The sequence below is a fragment of the Electrophorus electricus genome, chromosome 14 (genome assembly GCF_013358815.1).
Source record: "Electrophorus electricus isolate fEleEle1 chromosome 14, fEleEle1.pri, whole genome shotgun sequence".
Lineage (NCBI taxonomy): Eukaryota > Metazoa > Chordata > Actinopteri > Gymnotiformes > Gymnotidae > Electrophorus > Electrophorus electricus.
The window spans coordinates 18,697,920-18,718,803 of record NC_049548.1 but is presented as its reverse complement, the minus strand read 5'-3'; the positions used below and the strand labels follow the sequence as shown (position 1 = coordinate 18,718,803).

General features: G+C 45.4%; 2 protein-coding genes across 3 annotated transcripts; one reads left to right on the top strand and one right to left on the bottom strand.

Moving 5' to 3' along the window:
* Positions 1-56: 56 nt before the first annotated feature.
* On the top strand, positions 57-14,884 carry LOC113576866 (ataxin-2-like protein). Its single transcript, XM_027009202.2, is given in 25 exon segments — positions 57-163; positions 857-1,046; positions 1,836-1,872; positions 2,195-2,251; positions 2,547-2,618; positions 2,821-2,977; positions 3,617-3,738; positions 4,074-4,165; positions 4,492-4,704; positions 5,012-5,403; positions 5,679-5,765; positions 5,852-5,983; positions 6,119-6,196; positions 6,287-6,348; positions 7,226-7,548; positions 7,741-7,810; positions 7,987-8,118; positions 8,215-8,278; positions 8,373-8,545; positions 8,796-8,934; positions 9,660-9,769; positions 9,862-10,041; positions 10,460-10,516; positions 10,518-10,637; positions 11,045-14,884. Coding segments are annotated over 24 exon segments (3,150 nt in total). The 5' UTR covers positions 57-163; positions 857-927; the 3' UTR covers positions 11,207-14,884.
* Positions 14,885-14,890: 6 nt separating this feature from the next.
* Positions 14,891-20,497, bottom strand: LOC113576880 (protein ADP-ribosylarginine hydrolase-like). Of its 2 annotated transcripts, XM_027009223.2 has the most exons (9): positions 20,391-20,497; positions 19,374-19,492; positions 18,837-18,951; positions 17,215-17,323; positions 17,030-17,128; positions 16,842-16,947; positions 16,502-16,768; positions 16,150-16,364; positions 14,891-15,702 (listed from the first exon to the last, which is right to left on the bottom strand). In XM_027009223.2, the coding sequence occupies exons 1-9, from the start codon at positions 20,403-20,405 to the stop codon at positions 15,554-15,556; spliced, it is 1,194 nt and encodes a 397-aa protein (XP_026865024.2). In that variant the 5' UTR covers positions 20,406-20,497; the 3' UTR covers positions 14,891-15,553. The 2 variants fall into 2 exon arrangements, with proteins under 2 accessions (XP_026865024.2, XP_026865025.2); XM_027009224.2 differs by lacking the exons at positions 17,215-17,323; positions 19,374-19,492; positions 20,391-20,497 and having other exon boundaries at positions 18,837-18,917.
* Positions 20,498-20,884: the final 387 nt, after the last annotated feature.

The window sequence follows — 20,884 nt, the reverse complement described above, 5'->3', positions numbered from 1 at the left end:
TGGCTCTGTGTTCGCGCGCACGTACACGCACCCTATCAACTTCACTCGCGCGAGGAGCGAAGGGTTCATACCCGGAGAGGTCGTTAGTTACCGGCTGCGGGTTTTCCCTCTCGAAACCTGAAGATAATAGTCATAACTTAGCATCGACAGGACTATCGACGCAGTAAGTTTTATTTCATCAGTAGCGGAAAATTCATGAAAGGAAAACTGTCCGATAAACGTGACAGGGGCTGCATATCTAGCTAGCTTAGCTAGTTAAGCTATCGTAGCTAACGAGCTATCCCGCATACAAGCGAGTATTCTTTAGTTGGCAAACCAGCGTGCCAATTATCTATAAATTGTACTTTGCAAACGTGAGTTAGTATTATTATTTATATAGTTTCTCGCAAACTGATGACTAGATAAGCAACTGTAAAATGTCACGATAGTTTTACAGAGAACGTCCGTTTTAGTAGTGTATAGCATAGATAATCACTTCCGGCGAAGTAAAGAAAATCGCCAGCATCCCCTCGAAACGGGCATTTTTAATGTAATGTCTTCAACCCCAGGGTGTTTGAAACGGGCATTTTAATTCAATTTCTATAATTGTATGCTTTCAGTTGGACAACGGGTTTTTTTATGTTGCCTATTGAGTCACCACAACTTTTCGTACCTATACTCGACTCAACCTATCGAGGATAAACAGCTAAACTAATTCTAGGAGGTAGATAGCGCTAGCTAGCTAAATAGATAAATGGATCTGTTTTAGCTAACATAACTGAGTTTAAATCGAATTGTACTGAGGAGTATTAACAAAATCTGTCAATTCATTTTATGTGCAGTTGCTAATAACGATAATTAATTTCTATCTTTGAAGTCTGCTCTCGATTGGACCTGGCCATTCGGGTCATCGCTTGACTTAATTCTGAGGACATTTTCAACTCAGCCATGCTGAAACCGCAGGCGGGTCCCGGGGGGCGTAAACCCCCTAACGGGACCTCTGGTTCAGTCAGTATGTCTTCCACGTCCACTGGCATCAACACTACCAGCAGACCACCCGTTGGGAGGTAAGTGGTGGCGGGTTGTGTCCTCGGGAAAGGTCGGTGATTGTCCCATGTCGGAAAGGCCTACCGGTCTAAGCAAAACCTCCAGCTAGAAATGTAAAACGGATGGGCTGTACTAGGATAAGCGACATGCCCAACGAAACGCTGAGTGTTGGACTGATATATCGATCGACCTATCAAATAATAGAGTGCCTCCTGAGTGGCATAATTGCAGCCAATCACAACACATACGAGGAAGCACACTGCTTTGACGGACAGGTGCTTTAAACGAATGAGATCCCACACTGCTTCTTGTGGGCGAGCCCTAGCGGCTTGTTTTTTCCGCCGCCAGCTCGTGGCCACCAGCTCATTCCTGAGGCTTTTAGCCTGCTAGCTAATCTAGTTACCTGACGACTATGATAACTCGCAAATGTTGGTTGTGGTTTTTTTTCGAAATACTTTTTCTCTGAGTCTGTCTAACTCAACATCTTCAGCTATTTTCTTTATTAATTATCTGCTGTTTTTTGCCTGATGCTTGTTCAGTAACCTACCATAGCTAGCGTTATCTCTAGTTTTGCTAGGGTAACGTTAACTGGCTATCTGCTTGACCTCAACAGAGTTCAAAATTGTCTAGATTTTACACTGAGGAATGTCTGACGACAGACACAATAGGTTCGTTTCGATTTACTTAACTACGGCAGTAAATTACAAAATGTTATTACAGTTTCCGTGAGTTGTTATTCGTCATTGTGGCACGTCTCTCACACGGCAAGAGTTCGTTGACTGATATTTTTACTTTCGTTTTTCCGACAGAAATCGGTCCGTGAAGCCTCCGTTCCACAGTTCACCAGTAAGTCTTTTTGTGTTTTCTGTGCTGCATATATGTAGAAAATTTCCCCTGATTGTATTTTCGGCATTGCATGCGTGTACTGCTCTTTACGGTTAAAGAGCTAGGGTTATGTGGTGGGGCCGTGCTATTTGCACGAGAGACTGCAACATAAAGTTGAGGCCCATAGAGGGCCTTTTCGGATGTGGATTTGTCGCAGTGATCCTGCACTGTTGACACCCTTCCTTATCTCAGTCAGTCACTATGACAACTTGCAACTGATAGACCAGTTGGATAGTTGGAGTTTCCCTTGTGAACACCTTGTGTGCTCTTGTGTGCTGGTCAGATGTTCGAGGGGGTCTACAACAACGCCCGCATGACCCACTTCCTCACTGCCGTCGTGGTGAGTCGTTCCTGCTGTTCGCTGTACCAGCATGTTTACGGTCCTCACTGTTCTAACACCTTTTCCAAAATGGCCATAGCACTGTGTATTCTGTTATTACTCATCATGGCTCTGCTGTAATTTGAGGATGCAGTGATACAAAGTATGGATGGTTAATCTTCTATTTATGTTGACCTGAAATTGTCAACTGCTGTTTGCTGTCAGTGTTATTTATTTGGTGTCACTGACTCAGTATATTGTCTCTATTAGATTGTTCATCTGTCTTCCTCCATTATTTCTCTCTCACTACCTAAAGGGCTCCACGTGTGATGTCAAAGTGAAAAATGGCAGTGTGTATGAGGGCATCTTCAAGACCCTTAGCTCAAGGGTCAGTATGGATGTTCGTGGTACAGGACAAATGATGGCACACCAGGGGTTTCTCTGTAGCCTTATAGTTTTTTCCTGTTTGCTGTGAGGCCTTGGTGGTGGATGTAACATTGTGTTTCTAATTTTCTGTGTCTCTTTCACTCTCTGTCTCCTCTGTCTCTCTCCCTCCATCTATCTGTGTCTCTGTCTGTCTGTCTGTGCAGTGTGAACTGGCCGTGGATGCGGTCCACAGGCGGTGTGAGGAGAATGGTTCTCCTGCTCCTCCCAGAAGAGAGGAGATTACAGACACCATGATCTTCAGCCCAGCAGACGTTGTCACCATGACCTGCCGTGACGTGGACCTCAACTATGCCACTAGAGGTGGGAAGGGGACACCAGGGGGCAAAGACTAACCTTAAAATCCCAGCAGGCCACATAAAATGCAGTTCGTTTTGCCTTTACGACATATCACTTATTTTGCCTGTACAGTACATCATTGGTTAATCGTTATGACAGAACTGAAATCTGTTGTACTGAAGTCGTGCAAAGTTACAATAGAGGGGAAAAATGCACTCACAAATGACAACTTTCTTATCGAGTACTTGGAGAAGTCTGACATTCCAGAGGCATGATGTATGGTAGTTTTATGGTCTTGGTAATGCAGCCCAAAGGTCATATTCAGGGTCATATCAAAGGTTCACAATCAGGTTTTTAATGTATAGCAAAGTGTATTAAAATCACAACCTTACAGCATTGTACACATAATGTTGTGTTTTGTCCATCCCACTCACCCCTAGCTCTTAACAATGCTACCAATATTAAAGTTAACAGCGATGTTAATGAAACTGTGACAAAATTATACAGTTAAGAAGTGAACAGTGACCAGAAGTTATGTCTTTAACAGTGGTCTCTATTTAAACAAGGCATGTGAACGAGGTGTCTGATTCATTTCTCGTTTTGAAGCTGGTTATGTAAATCTGTGTGGGTGTGTGTGTGGTTGTTTGCATTTCCTTTCTGAAGATCCCTTCACAGATGTATCTATCAGCATTGGCCGTCTGAATGGGGAACATAAAGAGAAGGTTCTGCAGAGGTGGGACGGCGGGGACAGTAACGGCGAGAGCTTTGAGCTGGAGGCAGATGCGGTGAGGGTTAGGATGCTGCTGCACACCCTGTGGCCCTGGCACACAGCTAGTGCTGCTGTTGATTTTTTGTTTGCTTTGTCTAGTTTGAACATTTAGTTGCTTTGGGACATAATTAATGTACATTATCAGTATGAAGTTGTTGCTTTCTGGATTTTGTTAAGATGAAGTAATGAACATGTTATGGTTTAGTATGTTATGGGTAGTAATAAAACATTAATACTCTTGTTTCTACTGGTTTTTGAGAGTTTCTTTGCAAACATCAGTGAGCACATGAAGCCTGCGAAGTGGTGTGTGGTCGCCTTTTATTGAAACAGCGGATCTCTCCTGTCTTGCAGTCGAACGGCTGGGATGCCAATGAGATGTTTCGCCTCAATGAGGAAATCTATGGAGTCAAATCGACCTACGACTCCAGTCTGACCCTGTACACGTAAGTCCATCTACGACCCTAGCTTGACCCTGTACACACAAGTCCACCTACGACTCTAGCCTGACGTACATCCGAGGGTGCAGATCCAGCCTGCCCTGATGCAGCCAGTCCTGCTGCAGGACAGGCGCAGCCCTCACCATGACCTCGGCAGATACCCGTATTTAGCCCTCGGGGCTACCCGTGTGTGTACTGTACCAGTCATTCCTAGAAGAATTTCCCCTCTGTCTCACACACACACACACACACACACACACACACATACTCACACACACTCACTCATTCACTCTCTCTGTCTCTCACTGTCTCTGTGTCATTGTCGCCCCCAGAGTTGCTCTGGAGCGCAGCAGCTCAGAGGGCTATAAGCAGCGTGAGGCACGGGCCGCGCGGCTGGCCAACGAGATCGAGGCCAGTGTGCAGTACCGCCAGCGGGTGGCGCTGGAGAACGATGAGGGGCGGAGCGAGGAGGAGAAGTACAGCGCAGTGGTGCGGGACGGAGGCGAGAAAGAGAGGGGTCGGGACAGTCCCAGCAGCACTAGCAGGTAAACGGGAACCTCGGAATGTAATGCTGCCAGAAGGCTCCCTGCTCACACACGTTGCTTAGCAGCGCCATGTTCAAATTTAAACAAGCAGCTACTTGCACATGGAACAGTTCCTTAGATGTAAGGAGTTAGTAAGGGCTACTTTTACATTTTTCTTTTTTCTAAATAAATTCACAAGAATGGACCACTTAAATTAGTTGATAGTTATTGTTACATGTGGTCTCTCTTTTTTTTTTTTTCTTTCTTTCTTTTCTCTTTCTTTTTCTCACTACACCTCCCACCTTTCTCTGCCTCCTCTCCCCCTCAGAGAGGGGCGGTACATCCCCTTACCTCAGAGGGTGAGGGATATGGGCATGCCAGGTGGAAGTGGTCGGAGCGATCGCGACAGAGACCGAGGTGGGCGTGTGGGCGGAGCCTACAACCCCAACCGCTCCACGCCCCCGAGCTCATCGCTGCGGCCACCCTTGCCGGCAGCGGCCCTGCCCTCTCTCTCCGCAGAGCGCGCTGGTTCACTGGGCAGCAGGGCGGGTTACTCCTCCAACACACCCCCCTCCCGGTCCAGTGAAGCCTCAACCCTTGACTCTCCCAGCAGCTCCACTACACCCCCCGCACACACTCCCCCACACACACACCCCATGGCATCCCACTCACACTCGCTGCCACACGCCCTCTCCGACACAACAAGGCCCGTCAATGGAGGTGAGCTGTGTGTGTGTGTGTGTGTGTGTGTGTGTGTGTGTGTGTGTGTGTTTTTTAACCTAATTTTGCCTGGTCCTCATTCCCAGTGCTGGGTACCCCACACACTGTTGTGCTTTCTGTTGTGTGTCGCCTGACTGAGGACCTCATGGTGATGCTGTCCAGGGGTCAGCCAGGTGGAGAGCACAGCTGTGGACAGATCCAGGGCTGGGCTGAGAACTATTACATTAGTGTGCTATATCAGGTGCAGTACGCAGATCTGTGTCTCTGCCTTGCAGTTACTTCCAGAACGTCTCCCAAGGCAGGGCGCCCCCTGCAGGCCACCAGACAGACTCGCAGTTCCGCTGGCCACACCCCTACATCAGGTAGCAGCGCCAGACTACCGACAGCAGACGCACATGCTGCCTTACGCTGTCGTCCTCCTCACGTCTCCCCTTCTCTTCTCTTTCAGCCACTCGTTCTCCCAAATCGGATGGCCCCTCCCACGACTCCTGTTCCCCTGCCGCTGCCCACAGTGATGCTGTGTCCCCTTCCGTGGCGAAACTGAAGCCTTCATGCCCTGCCCCCCTCTTTCCAGTAGATGGTTAGCATCGGCACATGGATGAGGAAATGCTGGTGCCGTCTGCACTGACAGGCAGACCGCTGTGTAGCAGAAAATGTGCCTTTCCTTTTACTCTTCTGGCTCTCACATCTTTTTCTTTTTCTGTCTTTCCTGCAGTGAATGAGATTCTAAGCTCAACAGGCAAAGACAAACACATCGAGGGTCCTTGCAGTTCAGAGGAGGCCAAGAGCAAAGGTCTGTGTGCGAATGCGTGTGCGTGCGTGCATGAGTCTGCGGGGCGATGTTGAACTGTGTTTTGAATTTCTGATCCTTTGTTCCCCACAGTCCCCTCGGCACAGCAGAGGTCACAGATTGAGGAACTGCGCAAATTTGGGAAAGAGTTTCGGGTGAGACGCAACTGTAACTGTACAAAGCGCACAGCCTTGGCTGCAAAATGGGTGGAGAACATCCCCTGTTTAAGCTCATTTTACATCAGACACACAAACCGCTCTGATCCACTCCCAGGTTAATCAGTGTGATGTCTCACACCAGCTGTGAGCAGCACCACAAACCTGCAATTTCTAGTCAAGAATAGTATAAAATTATGGCTTTATGCTACATCTTACATCTAGGCCCGTAATCAAATGGGTAAAGACCTAGCGTGTATATTTACTCAGCAACACTAGTGTAGCCCTTTCCTGAAGTCTGTATTAAAGAGCCTTCATATATCCTTCATATATCTTTTTCTATTCTTCAGTACTTGGAAGTTCTCAAAGAAAATAAGTATGACAACTTCTCAAGCTGATATCATTTTAGATTATACTACGTAGAAATTCTCACCGTTCGTTACTGCCATGTTAATAATATTACATTACTGCGGTGTTGGAGATATAATTACCATTACTGCCCTGTTAACAGAGGTGTTATTACCGTTACTGCCGTGTAAACAGAGATGTTGTTACCATTCCCACAGGAGTACCATAAAGCTCATCCCCATGTCTGTCACTGTGGGAATATTTTCGTTGTGTCCCTACAATTTTATTTTGCCATTTAATTTAGAGTAATAAAATCACATCATAAATTGAATTTGTTTACTCAGGTGAATTATGTCTGGTAGGGGAAGTCAGTTTGTACTTTTGAAAACATGCGGGGTTACAATGATGTTTTGTCCTTTGTGAAAGATGACTTTTTGGAGTTCAGTTTTCTTTTTGTAGTTGTAAAGTTTATGATGACTCTCTCTCTCTCTCTCTCTCTCTCTCTCTCTTTTCCCGGCCCACCTGCCAGTTGCAGCCCAGTCCCAGCACACCCTGTTCTGCTCTGCCCCCTGCAGCAGACCCTACCAGTGCCACCTCATCTGGGTCCTCCAAACCCACCCTTGACACTGCAAGCCCCACCCCTGAGCTCAAACCCAGCCCCTCCCCCAATCAGACACCCAGCCCACAGCCGGAGCCTCCCACCCCTTCATCGCCTGTTAAGGAGAAGGAGGGACAAGCCCCGCCTATCAGCAGCCTGCAAATTACAGACGGGCAGCCGGCAGGGACGCCCCAGCCAGCCAGGACCCCAGGAATAGAGGAGTCCAGAACAGAAGGCGTGGAGGGCGTTGCTGAGTGAGTGTGCAAAGTTCTTATTGGTAGCAGATGCTTATTTAGGTTTGGAAGTATTTTCATGTTATTTGGATTGCAGTCAGAAAGATCATTTGTGAAAGTAATTTTATGGTGACTGTCATGCTACACTTCCAACTGTTGGAATGTTAAGTGTCAGTGAATTTTGAAATGTATTTATTTTTGTACATGTTCAAGTCAAGTGAAGAAGTCCACGCTGAACCCCAATGCAAAGGAGTTCAACCCCAACAAAGCCCCCGTGACACTGGTAGGTAGCTCACTAGCACACACTGAAGATTTAGAAATATAGCAGTCTTGCAGAGGGTTGGATGAGGAATTCACATTATGCGGCTCTCTCTCTCTCTCGCGCTCTCTCTCTCTCTCTCTCTCTCTCTCTCTCTCTCTCTCTCTCTCTCTCTCTCTCTCTCTCTCTCTCTCTCTCAGACAAAGCCCTCCACTGTTCCAACCCCACCCCGGCCAACTCCTCCGAGCCCGTCCCTGGTTCTACAGCCAGGACCAAGCGCCATCTACAGTCAACCCTTCCTCGGCTACGTCCCCCAGATCCACTCTATGCAGGTGATGCGCATGCCCGTGGACATGTCCGGCAACACAGTTACCAACACCTGACATGACATTTTATAGTTTTGATCTGTGTGCGTGTGTTTGTCTCAGACTCCAATGTATCAGTACACCATGTCTACCGTGAACCAGGGTAAATACACCAGGCCCCCTAAAGGTAAAGCCTTATCTAACGTCTCTAGTGTTTGTCTTCATCTCAACTGTAAGCAAATGCTTCAACACAATTGTTTCAAATGTGGCTATCTGTGCAGGCTCAGTGTTGCCCCACAGGCCGGACCATAGCTCGTCAGCGCCCCCTATGTTACAGGCAACAGCGCCAGGGCCCTCCCTTGTACCTTCGCCCTATCCACAGCCCTACCTGCAGTACAGCCCTCAGCAGTACAGCCAACAGCAGGTGCTCCAGGCCATGACCACTTACGCACAGGTAACACACACCCACACACTCCATGACCAAATACATACATGTAATACTCGTACATGCTTACACACACACACACACACTCACACACATTCTCCATACCATGATTACCTATGCGCAGGTAACACACGCTTGCCTTCACACGTGTGCACAGACACACGGGACACGCTCCTAAAACTCTGTATAACAAAGTACAATGCCATCTTGTCCACTGTGCCACCTCATGGTTTTATCATCCTCTTCTCTCTCTGTCTAGCCCATGTATCCTGTTCTTCAGAGCAGTGCTCGTATGCTGGGGCAAGGAGGGGCCCATCCTGCACCACTGGGAGCCCCAGGTGGCCCTCAGTTCCCTGGACAACCGGACGGGCCACAGGGCCCACAACAAGGCTTATATGGTAAGAACAATCAGTCTCTCTCTCTCTCACTCACTCACTCACTCACACACACACACACACACACACACACACACACACACACACACACACACGTACGTGTGCAATACGTGTGATCCAGAGAAGAGCAGACTGAATTCAGGGATCAAAACTGAGTCAAGTAATCTGCTTTTCAGTTTCATCAGTCATTTTTGTCTTTGCAAATAAAACTTCCTTTGCTAATAGTGAATTCTAGGTGACATTTTTGAGTAAACTGGGCTTGCCTTTAGATCGCTCTTCTGGATATCCCAGAGCCAGCCAGAAGATGGCGATCATCCTTTGCTGGTTGGATTGTCCAGCCCTGTGAATACAAGCACGCAGGCACGCCACAACTGCAGGGTGCATTCCCTAACCTCGTCATCTGCTCATTATCGCTGTCTCTGTGCTTCAGTGCACAGGTGTCCAATAGCTCCAGTGCGGCTCCAACAGCCTCTACCCTTGGCCATGTGTTTTGTCGTTTTGCATCATCCTGCTACCTCATTCGTATGTGTGGGGTTGGAGCAGTCCAGCCAGCAACCAGCTGAAGGATAATATTGCTACTTATGTAGAATTTGCAGTTGTTTACCCATAAATTTAAGGCCTTCTCTCTGGAAGAGACTGACTAATTTCAGTGATGACATCCCATGAAGTTCTCAAAGCTTTCTGTGCTGATTTTAAGTCACACAAACATTAAACACTCTCTCTCTCAGGTCCTCAGTCATTCTCTCATCATTCCGGGTCTGTTCATCCACCCCAGCCCTCCAGCACACCCACAGGCAACCAACCGCCCCCTCAACATGCTGCACCCAGCCCTGGACAGGTAACACACACACACACACACACACACACACACACACACACAGACAGACAGAGAACACAGAACACATTCGTGATTCTCTCTCTCTCTCTCAGACTCAGTCAGGTCCTCAGCCCCAGTCTCTCTACCACTCTGGGCCACTGTCTGCCCCAACCCCACCCACCCTGGCTCCAGGCCACACCTCCCCACAGGCATCCTACGCCCTGCAGGGATACGGCATGCACCCTCCACAGGCCATCCCGCACAGCTACCCATCCCTGGGCCAGATCACACAGGTACGCCTTCCTGACTGTGGCCCGCACAGCCACTACCCTCTCAGCCTTCAGGCTCTCGCACCAGTACTTTGACCCATGTGTGGAAAGGCAGTGACTATAGCAGATCTATGTATACAGGAAAACGGGACAAGTTCTGCTAAATACTTTAGATGAAAATGGTGAAAGTTTGTGTGAGAGAGAGTACATGCGATTGTGTACGAATGTGTCTTCAGAAATTATGAATGACCTAATTTCTAATACTTCTATAGTACTACTAGTAAAACTGTAGACCCAACAGACACTCCCCAGATTTGCTTCAAACCAATCTCCAGGCACTCCTGAACCAAGCCATTAAAAACACTCAATAGCTGGGGCAGGTTTACTGGTAGTGATACAAAGCATGTAAAGATTTTTTGTGTGTGTTTGTTTTGTGCGTTAGGCTCATGTTGCAGGTCCCATGTCAGCTCCTCATCACTCGGGCACCCACGGCCCTCCACAGGTCGTCATGTTGCATGCTCCACCCCCCCAGGCTGGTCCTGGCTCTGCCCCCCAGCACCCACAGCATGGCCCCCAGCAGGGTCCCCCCCCACACTTCACCTATATTGGCCATCCCACAGGTAAGAATGCACATACACAAATCTTTCAGGACAGTGTGTGTACAGAGCAGCTTTCATTACTGAGTGGTCTGTAGACAGTAGTCTAGGGTGAGTGAGGTTTCATTCCTGTCAAGTTCGAAATCTCAGAATATATACAAAATCAATTTGATCTGTTTAAGTATTTTAGATGCACATGCTTGTCAGTAAAAATATGTACAAACAAGTCAAGATCAATTAGACTTGAAATTTTTTTTGCTTTAGGATAGAACACATGAATTTTAATTGGCTTCAACAAAAAGGTCATTTGTTTTGTCTGTTCATCGGTTGGCAGATCTGTCTAATTGTCCATCTCTTTATTGTATGTGTGCGTGTGTGTGCGCGTGCATGCGTGTGTGTGCGTGTGTGTATGTGCGCGCGTGCCTCTATAGCTGTACAGGTTCCTCCTCATGCGCCCCAACAGATTCCGTTCCACCCTGCGGGAAACTGACATCATCCCTTATGAACTGAGACATCTAAAACCTGCGCTCCCTTTTGCAACACAGCTGAGGGAGACACACCCATGGGACGGCTGTGGGGTCTCCAGACCATAATGCTGCGCCGTCCCTCTTCTTTTACTACCATGCCATCCACAGTCAGGATATGGAACTACAGCAGAGGTGCCCAACCCAAACCACGCCTGTCTGCCCCTTCCTCTGCTGTTCTGTACCCCCCAGAACCACAGGAAACGGCAGTGTTTTAGAGGACAACCAGAGATTCATTTGTACTTTCACATGGAACACATTGCAGAGACGTGGCTTTGCTTGAACAGTTCCAGACTTGAATCAAGAGCAAAATAACAAAGGAAAGACAAACTGGTCTGCCATCGATGAAGAGCAAATGGACACCTTTAATAAAGAAAATTTGTGTTTTTAATTTAAAAACAAAAGCTAGACTCTCCGCCCATACCTAGCTTGTCCCTGCGTTCCCTGAAGATGACCTCTGACCTGGGCTAGTAACAAATGGAAAACAAAAAAAAGTTTAAAAAAAAAAAAGACAAAAAAAATAAAGTTTTAAACTTCCCACTGTTTTATGCATTTTTGTTTGTCACTTGCATTAAAAAGCTACAGCTTCTTTTTCCCCTAATAGGGTCTATATCGAGTGCCAGTACTGATCATTGGGTTTGACCCTCTGCTGATCTTCCATGACCTTTTAAAGGGATGGCATACCCCAAAAGTTCATATTTTTGTATTCATCATTAAGTAGTGTACCCCCCACATTTTTTGAGAAGTGCCTACACTATGTGTCTGAACAGTTAGAAACCATAATTTCTATATGTTGCAATGCGCAATAATAATATTGTTGGGTAATATCCAGTGAAATGCACCAGTAATGAAGGAAACAGAGTGGCTGGCATACTGGCAAGTCAACAGACAGAACAGTCTATACATGTGCACAGTGGGCTTATACAACATGTCCAAGTAAGATAGATGTGTCTAGGGAGAACATTTAAGATTTTGTTTTGGAAATGAAGCACCAGGGGTGTTTGATGGTTCATGTCAAACATCTGCTAAATATAATTACATCATGTTTATTGTTTCTACACAAAGTATTGAAAAGGGGTGTACTCATTTCTATTGTATATCATATGCCAAATGTAAATTGGATCATTTTACAGTAATCATATTGATTCTAAACTGAAAAGTAGGATATTGGGTAAAATAAAAAAGTTTAGATTTACTGTATTAAAAGTACAGGCCCCACAGCAGGAGCTCAGTGCAACAAAATACACACTTCATTACTGAGATTCAGTACTTTGAAACTACTTTTATTTTTTTAAAACTTTATATCTTTATTTTTGATGAGACTCGATCCTCCTCAGCATGGGGGATACCAAGGCCGCACTCATTTCTGTAGAGATGTTCTGGTGTCCCTCAGAGACCTTTTTTTTTTTTTCAGCTGCTCTTTGGTGGTGGGGTTGTGTTGCTTTACCTCTCATTTTAAAATACCCCACATGGGTTACATTAGTTCCAGGTCAAGCAGCATACTTGGTTAGGTTTTCTTCTTTAGAAATGCTTGAGTGAAGTTGGCATTGAGCTTTGAATTATCTGGAATATTCCTCTTCTGTCAAGGTTCTGACGAGTGGGAGTCATCTGTCATATAGTATTTTGGTGTATCCACAGGCACTCATGGTGCCATCTATAAATGTCATCTCCCCAACACCTTACACTCGTACAGCCCCATATCATCACACTACCCCTCCTTGCCTCACTGTCGGGACTGTACGTTCACTGTGGTAGTCCTGGCCATGTTTACACTAAACACGCTGGACTCCATCTAAGCTGAACTCATTTATCCTGGTCTGATCTGATCAAAGAACATGCTTCCGGTATTCAACAGGCTTCTTACCATGTTCATGTTTCATGCAAAGTTTAATCTTGCAGTTTTGTGCCAAAGAGCAAGCAATGTTTTTTTCTTAAAGGTTGTTCATAGAGACTGACTTTGTGTAACGTTCTTCACGCTGTCTGAGCCATCACAGACACAGTCACAGTGATCTTCACTGATAGTCCCTGTGCCAAGCACTTCCTCTGTTTTCCAGAGCCAAACTGCAAGTTAATGCACTGTCCATGGCATCATTTTACTAGAACAGCTTCTACAGTTTCGGTTAGTGGAACTATGGTTTGTTTTGTACTTCCTGAAACTGTGTTTCAACTGATTTTCAATTGGTGACAGATCTTCCTGTTTCACGATCAGTTTTTTCAACACCTCTGGCAATTATTTTGCTTGTAGCGCTATGGTGCAGCCATGCAGATAAACACAGCCCATGGGTGCAAAACTGACAATGTTCTGTTCAAAGGTCGTTTAATTACCATGTTTATGCAGTTAGGCTAATTGGAAAACACAGGTGTGTTCAATTTTGCCTCATTGGTCACAAGTTTTCTAAGTTGTGTGCCAGTGATCACAAGTATATTAACTTTTTTGTTAGCTTGAGTTTCTACTTTGGGGCATGTATTTTCAAAAAAGTCTTTCTAAAGTTTTTTTTTTTTTTTTTTTCCTTCCATTATGTATAAGAGAATAATATTGCATTTGGCAACTTAATTATTAAGAGGTTATACAGTTTTAAATCATTTAACATTTGTTATTGCACATTGGTGTACTCACTTATGTTATTTTCGGTTTAAAGAATCAAATCAAATGATGCACATGCTACTATTCTTTATTGAAAAGGCACAATTGTAGCCCTCTTTTAACTGTTATGATAGAACAATTAAAATGTTCTAAATTGTAAGTGTTTCACCATTTCAATATAATGTAAAAGCTGCATTTTCTAATTATGGTCTCATAGGCTGGTGAGTGTAAAACCTGGAGAATCTGATGCATTCTAAATTTGTATACATTCACTATAGAGAATCGTGGACATAGTCATTATCAGTAGTGTTGACCAGTGTTACTTTGGTGAAATTTAGAACTGGAAAATGAGAAGCTCATGACAGAGGACAACAGAGTGCCAACATTCTAAGGATTACACTCAGCAATTAAAAAGCATGCCAAAGTGGCTGAATGTCTAGAACTCCATTTAATTTCTCTGTAAACTGCTGTCCTCAGGTCTTTCCATAGATGTCCAGTAAGGTTTAAATCCGGGCTTTGGCCAAGTCTTGAGCCTAAGCCACTGCAGTGTAGTTTTGGCTGCATCTTTCCATGTTTCCAGTCCTTTACTTGCTGTTTAGCAAACACCAAGCAGGCCATCTATAGCTTCATTACTGAATAGTGGCTTACATTTGGCCCCTCTGCCATAAAAGGCTGATTTATGGAGTGCTGCAGAGATGGTTGTCCATCTAATAAGTTCTCACATTTCTGCACAGGACTTTTGGAGCTGCTTAAGAGTGATGGTTGTGCTCTTTCTCACCTCCAAAGTCCTGATAGCCAATTTGGCAAGTCAGCTAACTCTAGGTAGGTTCAAGGTTTTCCCAGACTTCCATCCCAAAATTATTGAGGCCACCAGTGTCCTAGGCTCTTTTGAAGTCTTAGATGTTTTATATCTCTGCCATGGGCTATGCTTAGCCAGTTTGAACGCAGAAATCTGCACCCATCCTTGGACTTCCTGGCTTGGTTTTTGTCCTAATGTGGGCAACTATAGACCACATGTACCTTTCTATGTCTGAAACAGGCGGACTTCAACCGATTTATACTTGTCTCAAGGATAAATAATGCAAGCAGGATGTAACTGACCACAATTTGGAATGCCATAGAAAAGGGTCTGAATACTTTGTAATAAATTTATTTTAATTTTATTTTTCTTTTCAAAAGTGTATTAACCCATGTTTTCACTTCATCATTATAGGTGATTGGGAAAAAATGGCAGTCATACCCATTTAAAAACCAAACCTACAACACAGTGTGCACTGTAGATTTTAGTATGACACTATTTCAGTATGACTATTTCATATGAGCTGTCTGAACAGTCGGAGTGGTAGTGAATGTTCTGACAACATAATTTAGTTTATTTACAGGAACCATTTACATTAGCTGTGTCATTCACATTTTAAAGTCTTTAAAAATCAGTTTAAAGTGTAAATTACAAAATTTAAATCAAAACAAATGAGTTACAGAATTTTTTCACCAGATTTGCTCAACTCTTAATTGAGAGCTTCATTAGCATGTGAAGATTAGAGCTGGGCAGTGACTAGTGTTTGTCTTCCACAAATCAGATTTTATTACTTCACACTTTTCTGCTTTTGGTTCTTTTGAGGTCAAAAGATTAAATGATAAAGAGCACCTGTTGTTTAGAGAAACTTGCCAATTAAATGCCTGTGGTGTATTTTTCTGCACATACAGTTTTCTCTACCAAGTCATAGGGAGTCTTCTTGCTGGTTTCCTCAGTACGAGATGCATCACCATTCTCACAATGAGTTAAGCGTGGCCATGATGTTAAGGGCTGCTTAAATTTTCCGCTTTCAGTTTCAGTGCGACAGCTCATACAGTTTCTCCGCACTGTTCTCCAGCCGGTCCCTGTACTCCAGGTTGCTATAGTTACACTCCGGAACCCCTTCTGTTCCGTACAGCAGGCCCCAACAGCAGCAAGCGATCACAGCGGTGCTGTCGCTGTCTCCTATGGAGGGAGAGAAAAACACAGACACTAGCGCCATCAGGAACAACCCACCTTACACCTACACTCACTGGCCACTTTTGTTAGGTAACAAAATGCATCACCAACCCTCTACAGTATTCACCCATTCTGTTACAGGCCACAGGCCCACCGGGAGCCCGATATGATCCAGTGATTATTTCGGTGGTGGTCCATTTTCAACACAGCATTGACACTGCCCTGATGGTGGCATGAGGGTGGGTACTGAGCTGGTACATCAGGCACTTCAGTGTGGATGGAATTGTTTACATGCATTTTTTAAAATTAACTGGCTTATGATCACACAGACCAGATATAGAGCACGCACACTACTTATTTGTAGCAGTTACAGACCTTTGTTCACCTAAAACTAAATGCTTACCATGTTGTGTGGAGACTTTTACAGAAAGAAATGTTAAAGTGGTCACTGACCTCCATGGAATCCTGCTCGATTCATTAGCTCCTCCCAGTTTGAGCCCGCCCCCAGAAGGGAATCCAGAGCTATCATTGGTGCATCGTGACCACTGCGCCCTGCCCATCCAGAGAGGCTGAAGCTTTTATAAATCTCATCACGTTCAGCAGGCCCATACTGTTCAGGCCAGACCACAGGCCCCTCCCCTGATGACAAACCTCTGAGCTGTAAATACCTGCAAGAAGCAAATAGGGAAGAAGAAGGGGGGGGGGGGAGGACCTTTTGACACATTCATTGAAAAGAAATATTTGCTCCTAGTAATGTTTGTTCTATTAATTCAGGTCCTTCCATTAGATGTCACCGATATCTCACCATTCCCATTTTTCAGTGAAGTATCCCCAGTCTCTCTCCGTTTCACTGACAGCATATCCTGCAGACTTCACAAACTCCTTCGCTATTGGACAGGCTTCTTTCACTAAGCCCAGCCCCCAGCTTGTGACTGGACGTCGCTGGATGGCGTAGGCTGCAAACAGCGCTGAAGCCACAGCACCAAGGAATCCGGTTGGATGAGGGTGAGTCATTCTCCCCGTCTCCACGGCAACGGCGACCAATAAGGACAGCTGCTCCGGCTGAGGATACCTGGCCGCAAAAAATGTTATTTGACCCAAGAAACTAATAACAAGCCGCCATTACAGGGCAAACTTGCTCTCACCTCAAACCAATGCACATGGACCTCATGGCAGCCCCACATCCTGTGCCTTCAGGATTATAAAATATTCTGTATCCCCCTTTAGTACCTGGCTTTAACTGAGACACACCTATAGAGATCGAGACAGAAAATATAATAGCTAATTTCCTCTAGTATTATAAGATGTATAGAGCACACACCAGCAGTTTTACCTAGAATGCTGGAGGGTCCTGGTTTCCTCCCCTCCATGTCCTTCATCCCCTCCACATAACGGTAAGCCACTTCCTGCAGAAGCTCCTCCCCTTCCTTTCCTGTAAGGCAGCAGTGAGGAGTTATTCATATGCTTCTGCCACATGTTGAGCTGATGGATCATCTCTAGCTGGTTTGGTGGAGAGACCTGTAGCTAAAGCTTCAGCAGTGGCCAGATGAAGGACTGTGTCATCACTAACCGGCCAATCAGGCAGTTTAACAGTGATGCTGTTTAGACCTCCCAGTTCCTGTAGCTCCTGTACAAGAAACATACACATTGGTATAGAGTAGTGGGTAATAACACTGCCACCCTTGTGGGGGACTGGGGTTCAAACTACATCCAGGTATGTGCTCTATGCTATACCAATAAAGTCCCTGGGCAAGACTACACTCTCCTAACTCTATAACATGATTGAGATTGTAAGTAAAACTGTAAGTCACTCTATGTAACAGTGTCTGCTAAATTTGGTTCCACCCACTGAGGATCAACATGTCAATGACATGATATCAGTCATTAAAATCAATATTCTGCTCCACACTACATAGAGCTACAGATGATGAAAATCCTAACAGGTATCATACAACTAAATTTATTTACTTAAAATCATTTCAATATACTACATGTTATATCAAAATTATATACCTTTTTATTAGAGTACACCTAGGCTGTGGTAAACAGTTTTATACTTTTTATTAGAGTACATCTAGGATGCGGTAAACAGCTGAACAGGATGCCACTTGCCATCTTGTGAATAGCTGCTGTTGTTCAGTATTGGACACTGCATTCATTCACCTATTGGGCACTTTGGCCTTTATTTATTTTTGTATTACTGGTGGTCAGTTGCCCCTAGTAACACTGTTTATGTTAGGGTCTGTATTCTGTTGTCCAATAGGTGTAGGTGTGTATAATGAATGGCCAACTGTGGAGTTACTACTTAGTCTCACAGGAATGCCAGTTACCGATACGTCTCCTTGGCATGACTCATCCTACGACGTGATGAGTATGAGAATCACCTGTGCAGTGTGTCAGAAATGAGTCACCACCATCCAGACACTATACCTCTCTATAACCATCTGCTCCACACACTAATAGTTATAAGCCACATCCACTCTCTAGGAGCCTTTATAAAAAATGGACACAGATGTCTTCGGAGATGCTTTTAGCACTGCAGGAATCATCCAGAAACGTGCACTCTCTTCAAATTCGAGCATTATTTGAGAATGCAGCAAAGCTTAGACAGTCAATTCTTTAATGTCCTTACCCACATTTATATTTACTTATTTAACTTACTTCACAACAAGGTTGAGGATAAAAGTGTCAACTACTTCTAAAGCCCGAGGGCCTATTGAGATTATTTTGTTTATGTTAAAAGCCTAAGAATTAATTTTGCAAAACAAAAATAAACGAAACGTCTCCTGAATCCAGACTCCCAAGAAGTTTTCTCCATGCATTCCCGGTTGCAAAGCAATCCAGAAGGAAGACGCCTTTTTAAAATTCTGGGTCATTCCAAATAAACATCATCTGACTCCAAACGTCAAACATTGGGATGCAATTGGAATCGGATTCATCCACGGATTCATACCGCTGCCCTCGAATTGAAAAATCTTGCTCATAACTGCAATATTTTCTTGCAGGATTCGGTCCAGTGCTGACTCTGATAGGTCTTTGAGTGCTGTAACAAGTCTAGCATACAATACTTCGTAACATCATTAAGCCTGAGATTGCGAGCGAGAAAGTGTCAACAGTAATATTTACTACCGCCGACCAACCTGGTGGATGGCCGGGCCGGACTCGTTGTATTCCCACAGCTGGTTCCTGTAGCCAAGAGCGTCTCCGGCACCGCTCAGTAGCAGACCGGCCCGATAGTGATGTACTGTAGCAGGGCTGGACCAAGAAACGGGCGTTAATGATCAGGGGTTGCTGCACCTTAACGCCCAGGCCTACGCCAGGGCACAAGAGCATATACAATTACGGTATTAAAATAGCGCAGGCCTAAGGGCTGTTATGAAGAGTTATAACTCCACTTAACAAATACAGGGGTAGACTAGATTAAATCCCTGATAGCTCTTCATGCAACGGCTTTATTTAACAACTACAGTTTCAATAGTATGTTGTTCTCTCGCTGAACAATCTGGGCTTGAACTGAGGCCTTATTATATTATATATACTATACGAAAAACAAAATGGTTTTAGTTTGTTTTTGCTATTCCCACAGTAACGAATATGTGGAAATAACCTCCCATATTCGGGGGCCCTTGAGTCAATGTCAACATGTAGCGGGGAGTCTGACGCTTCTGATTACTCACCGGTCCATGCTGAGATTACTCGCCGAGTTTAATGACTTTCCAGTCGGTACAAGGACGCAAGCAACTGCCGCGGATCCAAACTTTGTGGCACCAGTTTTCCCGATTTCTTTTCGATGTTGCTTTAAAATAAGTTTCACATGTACTCAGAAGTCAAATCTTGTAGAACCGCAGCCAGAACAGGCTTTATTTTGCTAGTTACGATTTTAAAGGCTCTTTCGCACTTCAGATATTCAACGGTTCCATTTCAGGATCCCCGTAAATAAATGCTGCGAAGCCACGCACTGGCAGGACGGCAAAAGCGACGTCGCAGGTCAATTACATCTAGCAAGCGTACAGTAATTTAAGTGAACGCAAATGACTACGGTTTTTGCTAGGCCTAACTGGCAAAAAAAAGAAGGAAAAAGTAAATTAAATCTATGGGGTCTGAAAGTTATAATTTCCTAGGAGTTTTTTATAGGACGAAAATTGAAACAGGAAAACCTTGTGTTGAGCAAAAACGTTTAAATAACTAGTGTCGTAAACCACGGGGGAAGGGACATTCATTATCTTATAAGACAACAGGACCTATAGTCCATGTGGAGCACCGTTATGTTTTATTTAAGACAATGAACCACCCACTTTGGCGAGGGTCAGCCATGCCCGGTCTCACACAGCCACTACACGGTACATGAAGCGCTTGGGCGTGTGCTACTGACTGTGCAGCCTCTCCACAGCCGCCGTCCAGGTCCACCTGCCGGCCTGGCTGGGTCAGGTGAACAGCTGCTGCTCTCTCGCAGGGCCCATATGGGGCGGCGAGAACAGCAGTAGCGTTCCTATCGCTCGCCTCTGCAGTCTTCCGCACGGTCATCTGCGATGGCACCGATGCCGTCAACAGTGATGCTGCTGGTGTTGCCTCTGGCGCCAGGAAATCCACCAACTGCGTGGTAATGCTCCACCAGAACCGACGGCTTCACCCATGGACGACTGTCCCCCTCTGCTCCGACTCTCATTGCTGCTGACAGATTCACTCAAACTTACCTTAAAGCTCAGCATTTTTTTATTTTTTTTTTTGAGGTTAAACACTGCCTTGACCACGGTCGGAAAATCCAAGCTGATTATGCCTGCGCCCTGTATAGATGTCACCCAGAAGTCACATGGAAACCGCTTTCTGTGCCTCACTCGACATGCCCCTGGTGGCGGAATCGAGTCGGACCGTTGTCGTGTCCCAGCCATCGAGTAAGTTATTCGCGGTGTGAGGGAGCGCACCTGGTCGTAGTGGCAACACCAGTGAGTTCAGGTGACATTCTACACGTCATCTTGGGGGTCTTCAGCATATCCTCATGGAGCTCCTGCACCGCATAACACGTTCGCTGTGGCATCTCGGTGCTTAAGACGAGTTCTGCTATCGCTGCCTCAGCAGTGGCTGCTTGGAGGCTGGCCAGCGTGGTAAGCTGCACAACTCTAGTGCCAAACACAATTGTGTCGTGGTGACAGCCATTGTCGTCCAGCAATGATCCTGTGCGGAGCATAAC